The sequence below is a fragment of the Nicotiana tomentosiformis genome, chromosome 1 (assembly GCF_000390325.3).
Source record: "Nicotiana tomentosiformis chromosome 1, ASM39032v3, whole genome shotgun sequence".
NCBI classification, from domain to species: Eukaryota; Viridiplantae; Streptophyta; class Magnoliopsida; order Solanales; family Solanaceae; genus Nicotiana; species Nicotiana tomentosiformis.
In genome coordinates, this window is record NC_090812.1 from 87,297,115 (window position 1) to 87,318,967 (window position 21,853).

General features: G+C 39.6%; 1 protein-coding gene across 1 annotated transcript in view; it reads right to left on the bottom strand.

Moving 5' to 3' along the window:
* The window catches only part of LOC138907115 (transposon Tf2-7 polyprotein), a 72,902-nt gene that overhangs the window by 40,653 nt on the left and 10,396 nt on the right, over positions 1–21,853 (bottom strand). Inside the window, 4 exon segments of the mRNA XM_070197300.1 lie at positions 9,804–10,480; positions 10,483–10,776; positions 10,779–11,067; positions 11,069–12,751. Coding sequence (XP_070053401.1) covers positions 9,804–10,480; positions 10,483–10,776; positions 10,779–11,067; positions 11,069–12,751 — 2,943 coding nt within the window.

Consider the following 21,853-nt stretch of genomic DNA (forward strand, 5'->3'; position numbering starts at 1 on the left):
AATGTGTGCTCCTATTTGTGGGGAGCTACGTACGCACGAAGTGACGAGAGTCCATTCGTAGCTGCTAATATGCTTAGGTTCGGGTAGTCTAGGACCCAAAAGCAAGCTTTACTTGTAATACTTGCAATCTTGTTGTCAATTTAAAGTGCTTAAATCATATCGAACTTTGTTAATAATTTCTAAAAGGCTAGACATCGTTTTCTTGACTTTTAAAAGAGGAATTTGCCTTTTTCCTTGGATAATTGCCCCTTGATGAATTTTTGATTGATTATTTGAATGTGTTATCTTTTGTGGAACGGGCCGAATGCCTCGGTAGACTAAATAGATGCATTTATGGTTCTCGCCATTCGACCCTCTGGCAGTGCACAGTTTAAATAATTATTGGATCGGGCCGTACGACCTCGGCATTACTTGCGCATACTTGTATTGCTTGCCTTGATATTTATAAATAACGATATTGCCTCCCTGGTCTGAGATAAACTGATAATTTGATATGGCCTCATTGGTCGGAGATATAATCGTTAAATAGTGGGAGATAAAATTTGGAGATTTCTTAATTATGAAAGAATTGTTTACTTACTTCAGAATAATGGGCTTGCAACCGTATTAATTAATCCATGTCTAATTTAATGATATTATTCCATTTATTTATAGCTCATAGTAAGTGTCGAAGTCGACCCCTCGTCACTACTTCTTCGTGATTAGGCGGGATATTTACGTGGTACGCGTTGATTTACGTACTCATACTATACTTGCTGCACATTTTTGTGCAAGTACACATATGTTTAGCGGCCTTGTGGGCGCAGAGCTGCGATTATGGCGGGGACTTAGGGGAGCTGCATTCTATACGACGCTCCGCAGCCAACAAAGTCTCCTTCAGAGTATTGTACTTTCCTTCCTGTCCAAATTTGTATTCCGGACAATTACTGTATTTTATTTTAAATTCCTAGAAAAGGCTAATGCACTTGTGACACCGGGTTCTGGAATGATTATGGGATGTTCAGTATTGAAATTGGAAAACATTGTTATTCATTTTGTAAATACATCTTTTACTTGATAAATTCAAGTGAATTTACGATTTCAAAAATATTAAAATAAGAATTTAATTAACTATTTAGTGTTGGCTTGTCTGACAGTGGTGTTCGGCGCCATCACGATCTTTAACGGTTTTTGGGTCGTGACAACATGGTATCAAAGCTCTAGGTTCACTTAGGTCTCACGAGTCATGAGCGAGTCTAGTAGAGTCTTGCAGATCGGTACGGAGACGTCTGTACTTATCTTCGAGAGGCTACAGGACTGTTAGGAGCACTTCCCTTCTTAATTCCTCATCGTGCGATTTGATCCCCTTGAGACTTATGCCTTCATTTCTATCCCATTCAATCTTATGCGACATGAAGCGCTGGTTATAATTCGAGAATTGAGGAATTTTAATGGTTCTACAGATGTGGTGCGGGATGTTTCTCCTTGCGTAGCTGATTGGGCTATTGTCGTCGCCTTGTGGAAGGATATTCTGTCATTTCAGCTCAATAGTTGTACTTCTGAGAGCTTTGAGGCTATGCACAGGTTGCTATGATGCTCATGAGTTGTTATCGCACAGTATTGATGTGATGGTAGGGTGCTTGCCCATGTGTCGGGGCAGTGAATGACTTGAAAGAAAGTTTACTCAGTGCATGATTCAGAGATCTAGTATTTTATTTCCGGCGAAGGAAAGGCAATTGGACTATGAATATTCAGGTTTGGGTTGACGGAGTAGCGAGTCTTGGTATTTCGAGCATGGTGGAATTTTCATCTGTGATGTGGTGTCGTTGCCCTGGATTGAATGTGTTAAGTTCGCCAATGTTATGGTTTCTTTCAATTCGCCTTGGGGCAGAGTATTACAAATGGTGCCGGGAAAGCGGTTGTCTGAGGTCGCAGTGTGTGGTTCAGGGTCGAATCGGCATTCCTGATATTGATGGCTCGAGAAAGATGATTTCTGGAAAGGTTTAGAGTTGGTAGCGGTCTATCGGTTCAAGTGCTACAGAGGTAGATTTTTATTTAAGGCAACAACTGGGCAGCGAAGGATGAGGAAGGACATGTGGGAGGTGTCTTGTGGTGGTTAAGTTCCTAGAAGGTCAAGTGTGAGAAACTGAAGTCGAGTAGTTGCTTAAAGGAGAGGGTTTGACCAAAGTGGGAGAATGGCAGAGTAGCACGTGGGTTCTGTGATATGATAGCTATATGCCTTGAGGAAAGTTTAGAGTGATTTGGGAATTATGGTAGACGGTGATTGGGTCTACGAACTTAATTTCAAATATTGGCTATTATACGGTGGGAGATTGGATACGACATAAAGGAGTTGCTTGATATGAAGAAGGTTACAATATGACTTTGGATTGGAATATATTGTCGCACCTTTAGTTGACGTCCATGAGGAGTGAACGGACTAGCGCAGCTGGTGAATGAGCTTGGACTCGGGATGGTCTACTGATTTCGTAGTAATTATACCCAGGGCAGCGACGTTGGAATATGTCGGCATGAAATTTCCACAGGTGGGTTATCTCTTGTGAGCAGGTTAGCGGTCGTGTGGTGTTGACGAAGCTTCTGCGAAGAATTCTACTGGCTACCCGGTAAGAGATTTAATATGTAAATGTGGCTAGTTATTTGGAGTGTTTATTAAGTTTAATGGAAGGATTTCGAGGAATTTGGCGGGTTGATTGTGCTAGATGACGTCGATGAAGGAAGAATCTTGGTGGGTTTTAGGTTTATGTAATAGTAGCTTCAAGCTAAGTGGGAGAGTTCCACCGCCTACAGTTGGATTGCATGGTCATCTATTTATAAGATTTCTGGTTATCGTCATATTGATGGGTTATTACGACTAAGGAAAGAGAACATCAGTGGTAATTTGAGCAAGCGATTTGAGGAATGTGTGCTATAGTTGGCCTTACCGATTCATGCTCAAGCTTTGGGAAGACTCGGGATTTCTGCTTCGTGTAGAGGCGAATTACAAGGAAGATGATTCGGCCAGGTGCTTCTTTGAAAGGGCGCTCATGTGCTAGCGGAGCCTTGGAGTTGATTATATTCGGGACCAAGTCAGAGTGGGTGACTCCCAATAACGGTCCTAGTAAATTCAAAAGTTAAGATGTGGTGTCTAAGGATTTCGAGTCCATAGTATGGTTGAATATCGAGCTTTTGTAGCGAATTATGATAAAAGTGACTTGGTGTGTTCTATGTTATCTTCGGTATGCAGTGTAGCAATGGAAGAATGGGAAGAAATAACTTCAGAATCGTAAAGGAAATATCAAAATGTGTGTACTAGTTGAAGATGCGGATGTGCGCACAAGGAGGGTGTGAGATGGTTCGTAGGTTTTGGGGACAATGTGGTCTTGTGAGATGGGGTCACTCAGGATTAGTGCGAATTGAGTTCGTTATATTGATAAGGGAGTTGTTGTTAGTTCTAAGGAAGATCCAGACTAAATTAATAGAAGTCGGGTTTGGTTAGCAATGGTTGAATCGGCATAATGATGGTAATGATCGGCTCCTTCAGTGTGTTGGGTTATTCATGTGATTTATGAAGGTACGTGCGAGGTTTGACGGTCGCCATAACTGATTTATTCGGAGGCTTTCGAGTATTATGGCCTGTTATGTGCAGATGAATCCCGGAAGGGTTATGGTGGTTTAGACCACTACTTGAAGTTGGTATTTCTGCGGATATGAGGATTCAGTTGCTTGTTGAGATGGTTCTCTTGGAACGAGTTAAGTAAAAGGGTTCTATGTGGTGAAGTGTTATCCTATTAGTAGTTCGGAGGTTAAGATAAAATTCTTGTACTCTTGCGTATTGGCAGGATTAAGTGCAGTGATCGACATGGGATTCGGAAGTTGAGGATCAAGGTTGCAGTTTGGTGTCGGCTAGAATGTCAAGAGCTCGGATGAGTGGGAAAGGATTTAGATGGTTAAAGTAAGCTGGTATTGTCTTTGGCGCCACCTGAGATCGGTACCTGGTGTGAAGAGGCTTGGCATACTGAATGCGGATTCTTGAATTTGCTTTACATTGATTGGTGTGGCCGGTAGTATGAATGTACAGACTTGTTACCTGGTGCGGAAGGTCATGGGAGCATATCCCACGGGAATATTGTATAAGTGTGACATGTAGTCACTTGATTGATTGAAGAATGCAAACTAAGTATGAAGATTTTGGTAATATCGCTAATTGGGAATTTATGCATGGAGGGCGCTCGGTTCATTTGGTTGTGGACTGTGGAAGTTTGTTCCGGTTATGATGGTTTTTCTTGTGTGTTATGGGAAAAAGGATTATTATGGATCCCTGAAAGGTTATTAGCCTAGTACGGTGCGATCAGAATCGGCTTGAGCTCTGTGGATGGATTTAAATGTGAATATGGGCTCTATGTCAGGCCAGATGTGTTCATTTCAGCATAGCGCTCCTCATGTGTGTTGAGGTTCCGCATAGCGATGGTGTTATGTGAGTAGGATAGCTCTCGAGATTCAAATCATATATCGCACCTTAGTTGTACTTGAGTTTTGTAGCGTATGGCGCTGTCAGTCCTCCTAGGGATGGTATTATGCACTTAGCGTGCTTGTGTCCGATATTCGGATATTTTGTAGTAATGAGCATTCTAGCTCGGTAAGTATCTCCATATATATATTTTATGTTCGGATCGGGTTGCACGCCACAACAGTGTGATGTTGAGTACAGTCCCCTATATTCCATTTTGTGTGTTTTGTGTCCCATTTTCTGAGGAATGTTCGTAACACATTTTCGGTTGTCTAATTAGTTACGCGGGTTGAGTAATCCTTTCCAGAGATTCATTTTCCTTATGTATCACGTTCGAGTTTGTAGCTTATTGGCACATTGCGGCAGCATATGAAACTTTTGGTCATGTCTAGGGTGGCATGTTGCCTGAGCGGCTTAACTTGGTGAGACAAGATTTTGGATCTGGGATTAGTGCGATCGGATTATATAAGGTATATTAAAGAGCAATTACCATTATTTGGTTCATAATGAGGTGATGATTCTAGTCAAGAAGGGAGATTCAATGGTTTGATAACTCGGCAGTTGGTTACGAATTTCTACACATATTTTCCGTTGTGGCTGTATTGCAAGAGTTGGAGCAAGACTTATATATGCCATGAGGTGCATTGTGAGCATCAAATTCGTGAAATTTTGGCTATTATGATCAGATATGTTATTATGGTCATGTGAATATTGCGGTGCATGGTGTGAATTCAGCAAAGGTATGTAGTCATGTTCTGGTACATCATGTGGTGATTGATACGATGTTTGTATGTTAGAAGCAGGCCTGGCAGAGAATTCCGGATGTTGGAACTGGGCTCTAAGGCTTATTTGCCTAAATAAAAGAGAATATCTTCAAACTTGATCGAGCTAATGTGCTCAACTGAGTTGTGGTAGCAGGGGTAGGTGCATGAGGTGTTAAACAGTGATTTCGGACAACTCCAGCGCAGTTCTTAGCACGTTCGAGGACGAACGTATGTTTAAGTGGGAGAGAATGTAACGACCTGACCGGTCGTTTTGAGCTCTAGCGTGTCGTTCGGCAGTTTGAGGCCATGAGCAGCTTCACTTCAGGTATTATGACTTGTGTGTATCGTCGGAATTGAATTTCGGGAAGTTCAACTTAAGCTTGAAGCTACCATTACATGACCCTGGAACCTACCAAGATTCCTTCTCCTTTACCGACATGACCTTGCGCAATCAACGTGCCAAATTCCTCGAAATCCTTATGTTAACCATTTCATGAATGCTCTGAATCACTAGCCACATTTGCATATTCGACCTCTTACCAGATAGCCAGTAAAATTCTTCGTAGAAGCTTCATCAACACCACGCAACAGTTAACCTGCTCGTCGAAAATAACCCACATGTGGAAATTTCATGCCGACATCTTCCAACAACGTTGCACCGAGTACAATTACTACGAAATCAATAAACCATCCTGAGCCTGTGCTCGTTCACCAGTTGTACAAGTCTGTTCACTCCTCATGGACATCAACTAAAGGTGTGGCAATACATTCCAATCCAAAGTCATGTTGTATCCTTCTTCATACCATGCAATGCCTTTCCGTCGTATCCAACCCCTCTCTATATAGCAGCCAATATTCCAAATTAAGTTCGTAGCTTAGTCACTGTCCACCATGAATCCCAAATAACTCTAACTTCCCCCCAGGGCGTGTGGCTACCCCACCACAGAACCCGTATGTTGCTCTACCACTCTCCCACTTTGGTCAAACCCTCTCCTTTAAGCAACTACTCGACTTCTGTTTCTCACACTTGGCCTTCTAGAATTTTAACCACCTCAAGACACCTCCCACATGTTCTTCCTCATCCTTCGCTGCCTAGTTGTTGCCTTAAATCAAAATCTATCTTTGTAGCACTTGAACCAATTGATCGCTACCAACTTTAAACCTTTCCGAAGATCATCTTTCTCGAGCCATCAACAATAGAAACACCAATTCGATTCCGAAATCGCTACACCCTGTTATTTCTGACAACCGCTTCTCCGGCACCATTTCACAATACCCCGCCCCGAAGGCGAATTGAAGAAGACCACAACACCGACGAACTTAGGCATCCAATCCAGGACGATGACACCACATCACAGATGAAAATTCTACCATACTCGAAAATACCAAGTCTCGTTACTCCATCAATCCAACCTGAACATTCTTAGTCCGACTGCCTTTCCTCCGCCGGAACTAAATGATGAACCTCTAAGCCGTGAAATGAGAAGTCCTTCTATCAAGTCATTTACTGCCACAATCCATAGATAAGCACACTACTATTACACCAACACTATGCGACAACAACGCACAAATCATCATAACAATCAGTGCAAAATTTCAAACCATAGGCAATACTGATACTGAGCTGAAAGGATAGAATGGCCTTCCGCAAGGCGACGACAATAGCCCAATCAAATACGCAGGGAGAAATATCCCGCACCACATCTGCAGTACCATTAAAATTCCTCGATTCCAAATTTATAACAAGCACTTCACGTCGCACAAGATTGAATAGGAAGGAAATGAAGGCATAAGCCTCAAAGGAATCAAATCGCACGATGAGGAATCAAGAAGGGAAGTGCTCCTAACAGTCCTGTAACCTCTCGAAGATAAGTACAGACACCTCAGTACCGATCCGCAAGACTCTACTAGACTCGTTCATGACTCGTGAGACCAAAGTGAACCTAGTGCTCTGATACTATGTTGTCACGACCCAAAATCCATTAAAGATCATGATGGCGCCGGACACCGCTATCAGGCAAGCCAAAAATAAATACTTAATTAGGTTCTCATTTTAATATTTTTGAAATCATATTTCCTTCAATTAAATAGTAAAAGATGGAATTTACAGAGTAAATAATAATATTATTAGCAATTTCAATACATCACAACCCAAATCAGCCCAAAATCCGGTGTCACAAGTGCATGAGTCTTAATTAAGAATGTAAAGTAAAATACAACATCTGTCCGGAACACAAATTCGGACAGGAGAAATATAAATACTCTGAAGGAGACTCTGCTGGTTGCGGACTCATAACGTGGAATGCAGCTCAACTAAGTCCCCGCAATAACCACGCCTCTGCGCTCGCAAGGCCTCTAGACATATATGCACCTGCACAAAAATGTGCAGCAAGTGTAGTATGAGTACGTAAATCAATGCGTCCCAAATCTCTATAACTTTTCAAGTCTAAATCCACATATAATCTAAGTATTTAACTTGCAATAGGTGGGAATCACTTACCTTGACATAGATGATGAAAATCTCCCTTCCAAGAGCTCCAAAAATTGCCCAACCAAATGAAAAATGGAGGGAAAATGGCCAAATCCCGTCTTTAAAACTTCACTACCCAGGTCCGCCCTTCTTCGTGATCGCGAAAAGACCATCGCGATCGAGAAGGACAAAGAAACACTGCCTCCAAAATGACACTCTGATCGCGTTTGCAAAGGCCAGCTGCCCAGACCCCTCGCGTTTGCGTTCATGTTCCCTTCTACGCGTTCGCGTAGGCCAAATGGCCTTAGGCCCATCTTCCCCTTTCTTATTTGCATTCGCATAGCCTTGGCCGCTTTCGCAAAGGCTTGCCCAGCTCTTGCCTCGCGTTCGCGTCCGCTTGCTCGCGTTCGCGTCCGCTTGCTCGCGTTCGCGAAGGCCAACCCAGCAGCCTCACAAATTTCCTCTACGTGAACGCGGGACTTCCTTCGCGTTCACGAAAAAGACACCAACAACAGCAGTCCAAAACAACCCGAAATGATCTGAAACCATCCCGAAACACACCCGAGGCCCCCGGGACCCCATCCAAATCGCACGAACCAGTCCCATAACATAACACGGACCTGCTCGAGGTCTCAAATCACATCCAACAACATCAAAATCATGAATCACACCCCAATTCAAACTTAATGAACTTTAGAACTTCAAACTTCTACATTCGATGCCGAAACCCATCAAATCACGTCCGATTGACCTCAAATTTTTCACGCAAGTCATAATTGACATTACAGACCTACTCCAACTTTCAGAATCGGAATCTGACCCCGATATCAAAAAGTCCACTCCCGGTCAAACTTTCCAAAAACCTTCAAATTTTCATTTTTTGCCAAATGACCCCGAAATGACCTACGGACCTCCAAATCCACTTCTGGATGCGCTCCCAATACCAGAATCACCATACAGAGCTATTCCCAGACTCGGAATCCCAAACGGATATTGATAACATTGAAATACATCTCAACCCAATTTTTATGAAGTTCTTCCAAAATGCCAACTTCCACAATATGTGTTGAAACACTCCCGGGTCATCTAAAATCTGATCTGGACATACGCCCAAGTCCAAAATCATCATATGAACCTGTTGGAACCTTCAAATCCCAATTTAGAGGTAATTTACTTAAAAATTATGCTTTAGTCAATTCCTCCAACTTAAAGCCTTCGAAATTAGAATTTTTCTTTCCAAATCAACTCCGAACTTCCCGAAGTTCAATTCCAACCACGCGCACAAGTCATAATACCTGAAATGAAGCTACTCAAGGCCTCAAATCGCCGAACGATGCGCTGGAGCTCATAACGACCGGTCGGATCGTTACAGATAATAATGATTAATTAGAAACCATTATTTCTGCGCAATATGTATTATAAAAAGAAATATTTAAGCCAAGGATGTATTAAAACTTAAATAATATTATAGAAATACTTATCAAGCTTCATCAATTATCCCAACAAACTAGATTACTCCATTATGGAGTATTTAGATCTCGCAACACAAATGAATTCTAGAATATTACCAATAATCTTAGAAAATCCAAAAACTTTCAAGAAGAAAATAAAATAGTTAAAGAAAGAAGTTAAAACCAAAGTTTAGAGAAAAGTAGTTCTCTTCCTACGTCTCCACCCTTCCGATGCCAAATTTGTATTCTATTTATAGAAAAGTCTTGCAAGCACTTGGACATGTTTGAGGATATAAGCTTGGACACATCTGAGGATATGAGTTTGGACATGTCTGAAGATATGAGCTTGGACACGTCCAAGATAGGAGTTTGGATACGTCTAAGGATGTGGGCTGGAACACGTTGAAACTTTAATTATATGCTTCCATCTTGCCATTTCAATTCTTGTGCTTGCCATAGCAAACTTTCATCGAGCATTCTGTCTTTTCCTTATGTTATTTATAATCTTTTTTTTCTTTTTTTCTTATTGCAAAAATAGTTAGAAAGATGCAAAATTCGAATATTATTTAAGTATATTATTTAAAGTAGGAATTAAAAGTATATAATAAGTAAATATTTTATATTCATCAGAACTCTTGCCACCGGGCCTGCTTCGGACTCAATTTCTGTTGAGTTTTAAAGTAGGTATTAGCCACATTGTACGTCCGCACTATGAACTTTATTCCCATCAAGTATACTCTCCAAACTTGAAGGCAATTAGTTACTGCAACCATCTCTTTCTCATGTGCAGAATAACGTTGCTCTGTAACGTTCAACTTTCTGCTTTCAAATGCAACCAGATGATCCTCCTGGACCACCACACCGCCAACAGCATAATCTGGCGCATCAGTATGTACTTCAAATGGTAAGACAAAATCTGGCAGCTTCAAGATTGGTTCGGATACAATGGCCTTATTCAAAGCATTGTAAGCCTTGTCACACGAATCCGACCAAACCCATTTGACATTTTTTTCCAGCAAATCCATCAAAGGAGCAGCCCTTTTTAAATATCCTACAATGAACTTCCGGCAATATTTTTCCAAGCCCAAAAATGATCTTAGTTCCTTTACCCCACTTGGTGCTTGCCAATCAACTATTGCTTGCACCTTCTTTGGGTCCATCCGCATTTGGTTTTCACTAACCAAATGGCCTAGAAACTTTATTTCCCGACTTGCAAGTTCACACTTCTCCATCTTGACATAGAGCTGATAGGCTCTAAGTCTTTCCAGCACTTTCTTTAAGTGAGACAAATGATCATCAAGGGTTCGGCATAGATGACTATGTTGTCTAAGTAAACAACTACAAAGTCATCAAGATACTCGTAAAGAACATTGTTCATTAAATTACAGAAAGTTGCCGGGGAATTGGTTAGCCCAAACAGTATTACAAGAAATTCAAAGCTACCATATCTAGTTACACAAGTGGTCTTAGGGGCATCCCCCTCGGCTATCCTAACCTACCAATAGCTTGACCTTAGGGTTAACTTAGTAAAATAACTAGCCTCCGAGAGCCTGTCCAGCAGATCTTGAATCAAAGGGACCGGGTACTTATTTTTGACAGTCACTTCAGTGCCCTATAGTTAACACACATCCACAACGTACTATCCTACTTTTTCTGGAACAAAATAAGAGCACCGTATGGAGCATTCGATGGTTGAATCAACCCGACATCAAGCAACTCAGACAATTGCTTCCTTAATTCAGTCAGTTTCATAGGCGACATGCGATAAGGAAGTCGTGCATGCGACAGTGATCCAGGAATAAGTTCAATTATGTGATTAATCTCCCTTCTCGGTGGTAACTCCCTTGGAAATTCTGGAGGCATCACATCTTTGAATTCCTTCAGCAAATTTACAACCACAATCTGGGACCTCAATCTGCATATCCGGCTTGACTTCAACGAGTACAGGGAGGTATGTTTCCTCACCCCTCTTCAAGCCCTTCTCAAATGCAATAGTAGGAACCAAAACAGAAATCCCAGCATTCTTTCTTTCATCCCCGTAGGGTCGAATACCTTTCACAAAGTCGGAGTTTGTCTCCCCCATGAACATAAGTCCATCCAAATGAGGAATTGGAGCGACTTTGTACTTCTTCAAAAAATCATTTCGCAACATCACATTGAAGTCATCCAATGGCAAAACAGTCATGTTGAACTTTCCAGACTAATGGCCCAATATTATCAAGACATCTAGCGCCACCCCATAACCAGGTTGCGCCTTTGAGTCCACAACCTTCATCTTCGTCGGACACTTTGTCACTTGCAACCTATACTCTTGAATAATTCTGGAGGCAACAAAGGTGTGCGTGGCTCTGATATCAACCATTGTCACGATACTTTTATTTCTGATTTTCAGATCCACATACATTAGTGTGGAATAAGCATCAGCCAAATCATCCCCCGTAGCATTCACGTATGCAGCTTCTTCCTTGGCAGTATTTTCTTCATCATCCGCCATAGTTACACAAGCCAAAGTGTTTAATAGCCGCAATGGATTTACATAAGCAGCAACTTCATGTCCCTTTCCTTGTTTCTCCTCTTCAGCAAGAAGAGCATTTATCTTTCCTTGATTTGGACAGTTTCGTGCATGATGTCCAGGTTTTTGACATGTCCAGCAAACCTTTTCACCACCCGTTGGCCTGTTTGTTTTTGACGACGAAGCGTTCATCTTCCCTTTGCCTTTATCATTTTCATCTTGCTTTTGATTGTCCTTCTTCCAGTCCTTACTTTTCTCCTTTTTCTTTGACTTAGAAGAAGAGGCACGATTAGAAGTTAGACCAGTTGAGCAGAAATCCACCAATGCGTCCGCTGCCACAATTGCACTAGGTAGATCTTTAACTTTCTGCATATGAATTTCATTTTGTGCCCAGCCTTGCATTTCGGAAATGAAATTATGCAGTTTATCCTCATCCGCCATGTTTTGGATGTCCCGCAACAAGGATGAAAAATTCTTCACGTAGTCCCTAATAGAACCAGTCTGTCTTAACCGCTTTAAGCGATCCCTAGCAACCCAAGACGAGTTGCTAGGCAAGAACTTATCCCTCAGCGTGTCACAAAGTTTTTCCCAAGTATCAACCTTGGGGCTGCCAACATTTTCATCGTCTGCATTTTTCGTATGCCACCACATCACTACATCTCCTCTGAAATAACGCACTGCCATGGTCAGTTTGTCCCTCTCCGAGACGTGAGCAATAGAGAAGTAATGCTTTAAGTCCCATAACTTGTTTTCCAGTTCCTTAGCGCCTCTCACGCTATCAAATACCTTTGGCTCTGGAATCTTCATTTTGGTGTGTTCTTCACCTCCTTGGGGCATATTTGCAACATTCCATCGAAGGAGCTGAATTTCCGTTTTAACATCCTCGTTTTCCTTCTATAACTTTTCCAACCGCTCTACAACAGTTTCATGGAAATCCTGCAATTCCACTAGTTGGGTATCAACACTCTCACGAACGTATTGAAGTTCTATATTAACCCCATGGATCTGCGTCAGAATATCCACCAGATCCACTGCGTCATTAGTTACTCCCACCAACGCCTCCAACTTCTAAAGTTTTTCACAAAGTTCTGCTTTTCCAGCCATTATAATTCTAAGATCTTGCCGATGTTGCTCTGATACCAGTTGTTACAGGGTCAATTGTTTTCGTTTTGACACCACACGACAGTCACACAACAATGACTCAGCCCTCTTCCTTTTTCCGCACATTTGGTTTGACACTTAGAATATAATAGCATATAGAAATCAAACAAGGTACACAGTTACATGAATTTCTTTCCAACTTTGTATTAAACTCGTGCTACAAAGAACACATATAAACAGCCTTACAAACAAATAGCCAAAGACAACCAACCCTCTTCCTTGACAAGTTTGCCAAGCCTATACATATATAGGCAAACTGTTTTGGCTCACAACCTTATCCTAACCTAGCAGTTGATATCCCCAACTGCAAAGGATTTCAAAATTCAAATTTCAAACAGACAACTGCTCAAGCCCCACATAGCCACTATTGCTGAAAAACAGGAAACTACCCAACTGCCTTACATGTGCGTGTCATGCCATTATGCAGCATGCCTTGCGCGTATGTCTGCCAATCTGCATGCCCAGCTCGCTATGACACTGCCTTGTCCGCGCCCATCTGCCTTGCCACGCCCTGCCTTAGGTTGACTTAGTTTTCTGAGCCCTTGCTATGCTTTTGTTGTCTGTTGTCTTTGCCTTGCCATGGCCACGCCAATGCCATAGTCTTGTCATTCCTTGGCACCTAAGCCACATGCCGTCGTGCTACAGTCTATGCCCATCAACACCTGCCCATGTCGGACAACCTTCTTAACATGATGCCATAGTCATCATAGGGTCGTGCGGAGGTCCATCATGTAAATCCCTCATCATGCCCATGCCATGTTCGATCAATCAAGCCGAGGGGCTACCAGTATGGGTAATTATTCTAAGAAACTGAAAGGATGGTAGATATAGCTTATTTTCGATATTAAAAGAGCAATAAACATAACGTAAAGTTACACTTTTGATCTCTTATTAATTGATAAATTACGATTTTGACCATTGTAATATTTGGCTAAGCATATATTTAGATTATCTTTAGAAGTATATTATTATCATGGCATCGAATATGGAGTATTTGTACAAGTTTAACATACCACACAAATAATTAAATGGTTTAATAGATAATAATTAGATAAATTTGATTAGATTCACAAGCAGAAGGCCCAAAAGTCCACATTCCAATTTACTTAAAATTTATTTTGAAGATATTTGTGCGTACAATACAACTGTATCTCCTGTTTCAAGAATCTAATCTCCAACCCTAGACATTAGGAATAGGGGAACATTACAACTTTTCAAAGCCAACACTCATTGATTGCAATGCGAAAATAGTGAAGTTACGAGTAATAAAAAAAGAAAGTCAGATGCTTTAGTCCAATGGCATAGATCTAGTGTTTAATTTTGTTGGTTATTCTGAAGAAAGTGATGCCTATTGCATTAATTTATTTTTCCCCAACAATCTACGCAACCATTTAACTCAAAGCTAATAAGCGAAGACGAAGATAGGAATTAAAAAACAAATAAATGAAAATCATTTTTTAGTTATGTGGATTTATGATGAAGCTTTTTGCATGTGCTTCTCTTTCTTTCCGAGAAAAAAGAAGAAAGGAAAGAATATTCCAAACGTTTGTCTTTGAAACCGATTGTCTCCCATTTGTTATTCTTTTCTATTATCTTTAATACCTATATTATTTTCTAACAATTTCTCCGCCATTTTATCAATAGTAAAACTCACTAAACAAAGAACGTTGATAGAAAGAAGTATTCTTAAACTAAAAGCCATCTTAATAACTTAATTACCTAAGCTTTCAATGTACCTTTGCGTCTGATCTTTTGACAAAAAAGCATGAGCTGCCTATAGAACCAATTTTTCAAATGGTAGTCTTCTCTATTAAAATGCAGAGTCAAATTTGAAAGATGATTCGAGGTCACTAAGCTGTTAGAATCGGGAATCTGGGTAGTGTGAAATTTAGCCAAACAACGTTATAATATCAATAATAAAGATAATGCAAGTTGATAATAACGACAATTAAAGCATATAAAGAAGACACAAATTTAGCGTGGTTTGGTCAAAGTGACATACGTCCACAAGCGGAAAGGAGCAATTTTACACAAGTACCCCTGAGAGAATAACCTCACAAGATCACTCCAAAGAAAGGGTTCACACAAGTGCTTCCCAACACTCAACTCTCATACAAAACACTCTTAATAAAGGAAGAAAGGAAGAAACAAGAAATGAAGACTCAAGTTTTGTTGGTGTGTTTAAAATGAACTAATGTCTTTTCCTTTTATAGGCAAAAAAGTCTTGACCTCTTAGTTGTAAAAGAAAAGATACAACTTGTGCAAATGATATCCACCACATAATGCAATATTTTTGGGTCCCAAAAAATATTGCCAAAAAAGTCTACACTTTGCAAATATACTTATGCTTATGTGAGATTGACTCCATTAGTCAAAATATTGGCCATATTACAATCGTAAATATCAAAGAATACAAGTATTTATAACTTTGACTAGTAAAAGTTATCTCTAACATTTAAATTTTTTAGTTTAACTTCAAGTTTTGAGGTTATTAACAGGCCAATTGCAAATAGGACCGCTTGGACCATACTGCTGCAATTTCTGAAATGTATAAACCACTGAAATCTTCTTCTATCTGGTAAAATCTATCTCCTTATGACGTGCTTCCAATATTCCAGTGGTCCAAACTCCAACGAGGCCACAGTACGTTTAAATTGCAAATCAACAGAAACATCTTTTTATTTTTGTCCAGAGATAAAGCTGGAGATAATATCATAATAATCTTTATACCATATATTTTCTTATTTTAATTTATTATTTAAACTTGAAAAGGACTTGACAAAAAGTAGGAACTCCACACCGTTGGTCCTCTTCTTGCATCGACTTTTGTAAGAAAAAGACGAGGCCATGAATAGTCCAAATTGTTGGGAATAAACCCCCACAGAAATAATATTCACAGTAATAAAAGCAGAATAATAACGTAGTACCGAGATACGGTAGGAAAAAAAATCACGGTCCCGAGACAAGCAACTAATATCACTATAACAAGGAATTTTATACTTTGTAGATCCGAGTAAAATACTCCAAAAATCACTACAACACTCAAAAGAAATAACCCTCTTTTGATATTCCCACCTCACTACAATATCGCTCACTCTCTATTTTTCTCACAGACTATTTTCTTATACCCTGTCTGTAAAACCTCACTCTTTCTTTATCTCTTTGTTGGTGTGTAGAAATGAGAGTTGAAGCTCTTCTTTTATAGTCGAAGCCTCACTCTCTAAAGCCTACTATATTTGAAAATTTGAACACACTTTTCCTTTTTTTTCTTCAATGTTGACAGTTCAACAAAGTTGTCTATCAACCCAAAGAAATTCAATAAAGTTGGCTATCAAATTAAAGAAATTCAACAAAGTTGGCTATCAAATCAAAAAAAAAAAATCTTAGGCATATGCCTATTATTTTGGCTATTGAATGAGATGGAACCCATCAAATATGGAGCTTAACGGTTAGTGAAAACCGAAAAAGGAGAAAGAAAATTATTGTGGTTTACTTTGTCAATAGACAAGAATGTAAGGGCTTCTAAGCTAAAGACCTCCCGGCTCATCATAATTGCACCACAATACTAATTTGGAATAAACATGGACGGCCCCAAAAATTATGGGATCTTTGCACAAATAGCTTACCATATTCATTATATATTGATGATTACGCATATTTATACACATATAATATACAAATTATACATATATTATACATTATTGGCTATTTTTAATTTAAATGGTTTAGTGGACGGTTATTTGGGTTAATTCTTCAAGGATTGGAGTTATGAGCCAAGCTAGGTGGAAGCAAGGAATTAATTGTATCCCCTTCCTTTAAAAAAATATTAGGATCTGTTTGGAAAGCCACACGGTAATTGGAATTGGTGTAATTACTAGGGTAGTAATTATGCAGCCTTGTAATTACACAGTCTAGTAATTACGGTGACCTGTTTGTTTATCATAACATAATTACAGCGTAATTACAAGCGTACTGTTTGGTTGCACAAGTGTCATTACACAATTAAATTAAATTTTAAATGAATGATCAAAACTTAAAAGTTAAAAATAATAAATATATGCCTATAAATAATTTTTTACAAGTATAAATGATACTAGATTTGGTATTTAAGATGCATATTTTTTCTTGAATATATACTAATTAGTAATCATATATATATATATATATATATATATATATATATATATATATATATATATATATATATATATATATATATATTTCAACAACAACAACAACCCAGTATAATCTCACTAGTGGGATCTGGGGAGGGTAGTGTGTACGCATACCTTACCCCTACCCTGGGATAGAGAGGTTGTTTCCGATAGACCCGCGGCTCCCTCCTTCCAAGAACTCCCCACCTTGCTCTTGGGATGACTCGAACTCACAACCTCTTGGTTGGAAGTGGAGAGTGCTCACCACTAGAGCAACCCACTCTTGTCTAAGTAAAACTACCAAATGCAATCAGATATATTTCAAATTAATAATATTTAGTTTAATTAATTATAAAAACTAAAAACATATATTTTGTAAGAATAACATGAAATGTATGTTTGATAAAATAAATTAATATTTATAAATATAATGTCATAACATTATGCAAATGTTTGACAAAACTAATTTATCAATTCTAACTAAAAAATGGACAATATGCAATGTGAAATAACAAGTCGATACTTCTAAAATAAGTAAATTGGAACCATAAATATAGCACAATTTCAAAATCCAAAAAAAAAAAATACAAATGTCAAATTCCAACATAATAAAAATAAATTTCAATACAACTTAAAATTAGAAAACATAATAAGTTTATAACCTCATCTAACAACGAAATTCTACTTTAATGACATCATTCATTATATGCCAAATTCGTTAATGACGTATTATTTCTAATATTAGGAGGTGTAGTTTCAAAAACTAGAATAATAACACAGTTACGCTAAATGAAGATGTCACGTCCCCAATTTCCTCCGTAGGATGTCGTGACGGCACCTAGTCTCTAAGACTATGTAAGCCTACCACTTACTGAATTAATAGCAAAATTTAACCAACAACTATGAATTTCGATATGGAAATTTCCATACAAGTCAACAATCCTAAAACCGGTAATACAAGTCATAAGCTCTACTGAGTTTGCTAGAAATTTTTTTAAATACAACTGTTTCGGAATAGAAATAAACAGTACAGATACAATATCAGAAGGTGACTCCGAGGCCTATGAACGCGACGACAGGTTTATCTTGAGTCTCCACAACAAAACCCGAACATTTGGCTATTGATCAACTAACTTTGAAATACCTGGATCTGTATAAAAATATGTAAAAAATATAGCATGAGTACACCACAGCGGTACCCAGTAAGTATCAAGACTAACCTCGGTGGAGTAGTGACGAGGGACAGTCAAGACACCTACTAGACTAAACAACTTGAACAAGTATGAAGGTGAACTAACAGGGAAATAATGTTAATACAAAGCTAAGCATGGTAAGGAAGACAAAACAATACTCGCAATGAAACACTAGAAACAACAATTAGCAACAAGAAGCAAACATATAGTAATGTTGTAGAGTAAGTTGGACACAGTCTAAGTCCGATGAAACCAAATAAAGGAAAACAAGTAACAACTAAACAAGAACAATCGCTTTTACACCAGATCTATTCAGAAATTTCTACGAGGTACCAAACCTCATAATCACAAATCACGGGTCCCAATTTTTGGACCCTAATCACTTGTCCTCTTGTGCCCACATTATAAATTCATAACCGTAAGGACGACTCACGTGCCAACAGGATAACTCTCACACAGAAGGCAAGAATACGGGAGTACATGTAAATGGTCAATAACATCAGGATTCATCTTCTTAAACCGATATGGGTGATTTATTTACGTGTATATTTGTGCAAGTGTTCTACCACAATTTAAGTTAACAAGTAAGAGTAGAGACAATGAATGACACATAAGAAACGATCACCACGAAATGTACACGGTATAACTCACACAGGGTAGGCACACCACTACATAAATAAAAACAATAACAATGCCCCTAGGCCATCACAAATCATTCCCTGACATAGCCCAACTTATCTCGCCATGTGCACAATAATAAAGTAAATGCCCGCCTTGTCTCGCCGCACGCGCATAATTATATTCCCACCTTATCTCCTCACATGTGCAAACCCACATATATAGCCCCCTTATCACGCCGCATGTGCAAATATCAATAGTAACATGTCACGACCTAAACAAACCCCTGTCGTGATGGCGCCTATCGTGGAACTAGGCAAGCCGACTCATTTCCAAAACAAATCAATATTTTTATTTCAAAGATAATTCTAATGTTATTTAACATAAAAACCTTCGCAAAGGAGTTCAAATCAAAATAAAAGTGCGGAAGGAAAAGCTCGACATTGGGGTGTCACTAGTCATGAGCATCTACTACAATCTGTCTAACAATATCAAGGCTAACTCAGCCTGGAAAATAGCCAAACACAACTAGAGGAAGATAAGAGGAAGAAGAGAAGGGGATGCGGTCGCAAAATAGCTACCTTATTATCTCCGAGAAAATCTGTAACCAAAATAATCAATAGCCGCTACCGTGTCTAGCTACACCTGGATCTGCATACAAGGTGTAGGGAGTAACGTGAGTACGCCAACTCAGTAAGTAACAACAATAAATAAAGGCTAAGCAGTAGTGACGAGCAATAAAGCATATAACGTTCATATCAGGAAATCTCAGTAAAATACCACATGCTTTTAAAATCAGGATTTGAATCAAAATATCTTGTTTAAACCCAGTTCCAGTAAAAATCATTTAAAGATATTTTTCAACAGTTTTCAAACAGAAGAAAAATGCAAAGGTGAGCAAAATGATGAAATCATAAACAGGCCATCGGGAAAAACATCACTCATATACAGCTCCTCGGGCAAACCTCACAGTCACTCGTGCTACTCGGGCATACCTCACAATCACTCTTGCTACTCGGGGATACCTCACAATCACTCTTGCCACTCGGGCATACCTCACAATCACTCATGCCTCCCAGTCACTCAGCACTCGGCACTCGCACTCAGTAGGTACATGCGCTCACTGGGGGTGTGTACAGACTCCGGAGGGGCTCCTTCAGCCCAAGCACTATATCAAGCCAAATCATGGCATAAATCACTCAGGCCCTCGGCCTATATCAAACATGCTGCGGCGTGCAGCCCGATCCCATAAATATGCAACATGATGCGGCGTGCAGTCTGATCCCATAAATATGCAACATGATGCGGCGTGCAGCCCGATCCCATAAATATGCAACATACTGCGGCGTACAGCTTGATCCCATAAATATCCTCACAAATCAGGCCCTCAGTCTCACTCAGTCATAAACCTCTCAAGCCACTCGGGCATTTCAGTAAAACAGGGCATTCGGCCCAAAACATTTATATGCATCAAAATAGAGTCATAAAACTGAGTTATGCGGTAAACAAGTATAAATATGACTGAGTATAGATTTTCAATCGAAAATAGTGAGAGGATAGTAAGAAAAGGCCCCTAAGGGTCCAAACAACACTGGCACAAGGCCCAAACATGACATTTAACCTAATTTACAGAAACTCTTTTTAAAACATATAAGTATCATATAGTTTCAACAAAGTATGCAACTTTACAGTTGCTACGGGACAGACCAAGTCATAATCCCCAACAGTGTACGCCCACACGCCCGTCACCTAGCATGTGCGTCACTAAAAATAGTAGAATGATACAAAATTCGAGGTTTCATACTCTCAGGACTAGATTTACAATCGTTACTTACCTCAAACCAATCAAATCTCTACCCCGCTATGCTCTTTCCTATGGACTCGGCCTCCAAATGCTCCAAATCTATTCACAATTAGTACAATACCATCAATATACGCTAATGGAATGAATTCCAATGGAAAAGCTACAAAATTAGACCAAAATCCGACCCCCGGGTCCATGTCTCTAAATCCGACAAAATTTACAAAATTAGAAAGCCCATTTACTCACGAGTCTAACCATACCAAATTCATCAAAATCCAACATTGTTTGGTCCTTCAAATCCTTAAATTACTTCTCCAAAAATTCTAAGCCCTAACCCCTCATTTTCACTAATTACAATGATTAAACAACGGAAAATCACCATATATACAAGTATTAGGGCTCAAGAAACTTACCTCACTGATAGCCCTTGAATCACTCTTCAAAAATCACACCAAAAGCTCCACAAACCGACTTGAAAATAGTGAAAATGAACCAAATTCGCGAAGTGTTCTATTTATGGTTTCTGCCCAGGTTTTCACACCTGGGGCCTCGCAGATGCGACCTCCAACTCGCACCTGCGCAACCTGCCTAGCCCAGCATTGCCCGAACCTGAAAACTCCCCACGCACACCAGCGACCTCGCACCTGCGACTCTTTCTTCCGCAGGTGCAAAAATAGCAGTAGCAGCAGCTTCAGCTGCATTTTCCAACTCCAACAAATCCATTAACCACCTGGAATCACCCCGAGGCCCTCGGGACCTCAACCAAAAATACCAACAAGTCATATATCAACATACAAACTTAGTCGAACCTTCGAATCACTCAAAACAACATCAAATCATCAAATTACCCTCGGATTCAAGCCTAAGAACTTCTAAATTTCCAAATTCGGTAACCGATGCCGAAACCAACCAAACCACGTCCGAATGACCTCAAATTGTGCACACACATCACAAATGACATTATGAACCTACTCTAACTTCTGGAATTCTATTCCGACCCCGATATCAAATATTTCATTGCCGACCGAAATCGCCAAATTTCCAATTTCGCCAATTCAAGCTTAATTCTACCACGGACCTCCAAATCACATTCCGGACGCACTCCTAAGTCCAAAATCACCTAAAGGAGCAAACGAAACCATCAGAATTCAAATCCGAGATTGTTTACATATAGGTCAATATCCGGTTGACTTTTCCAACTTAAGGTTCTAAATAAGAGACTAAGTGTCTCATTCCACTC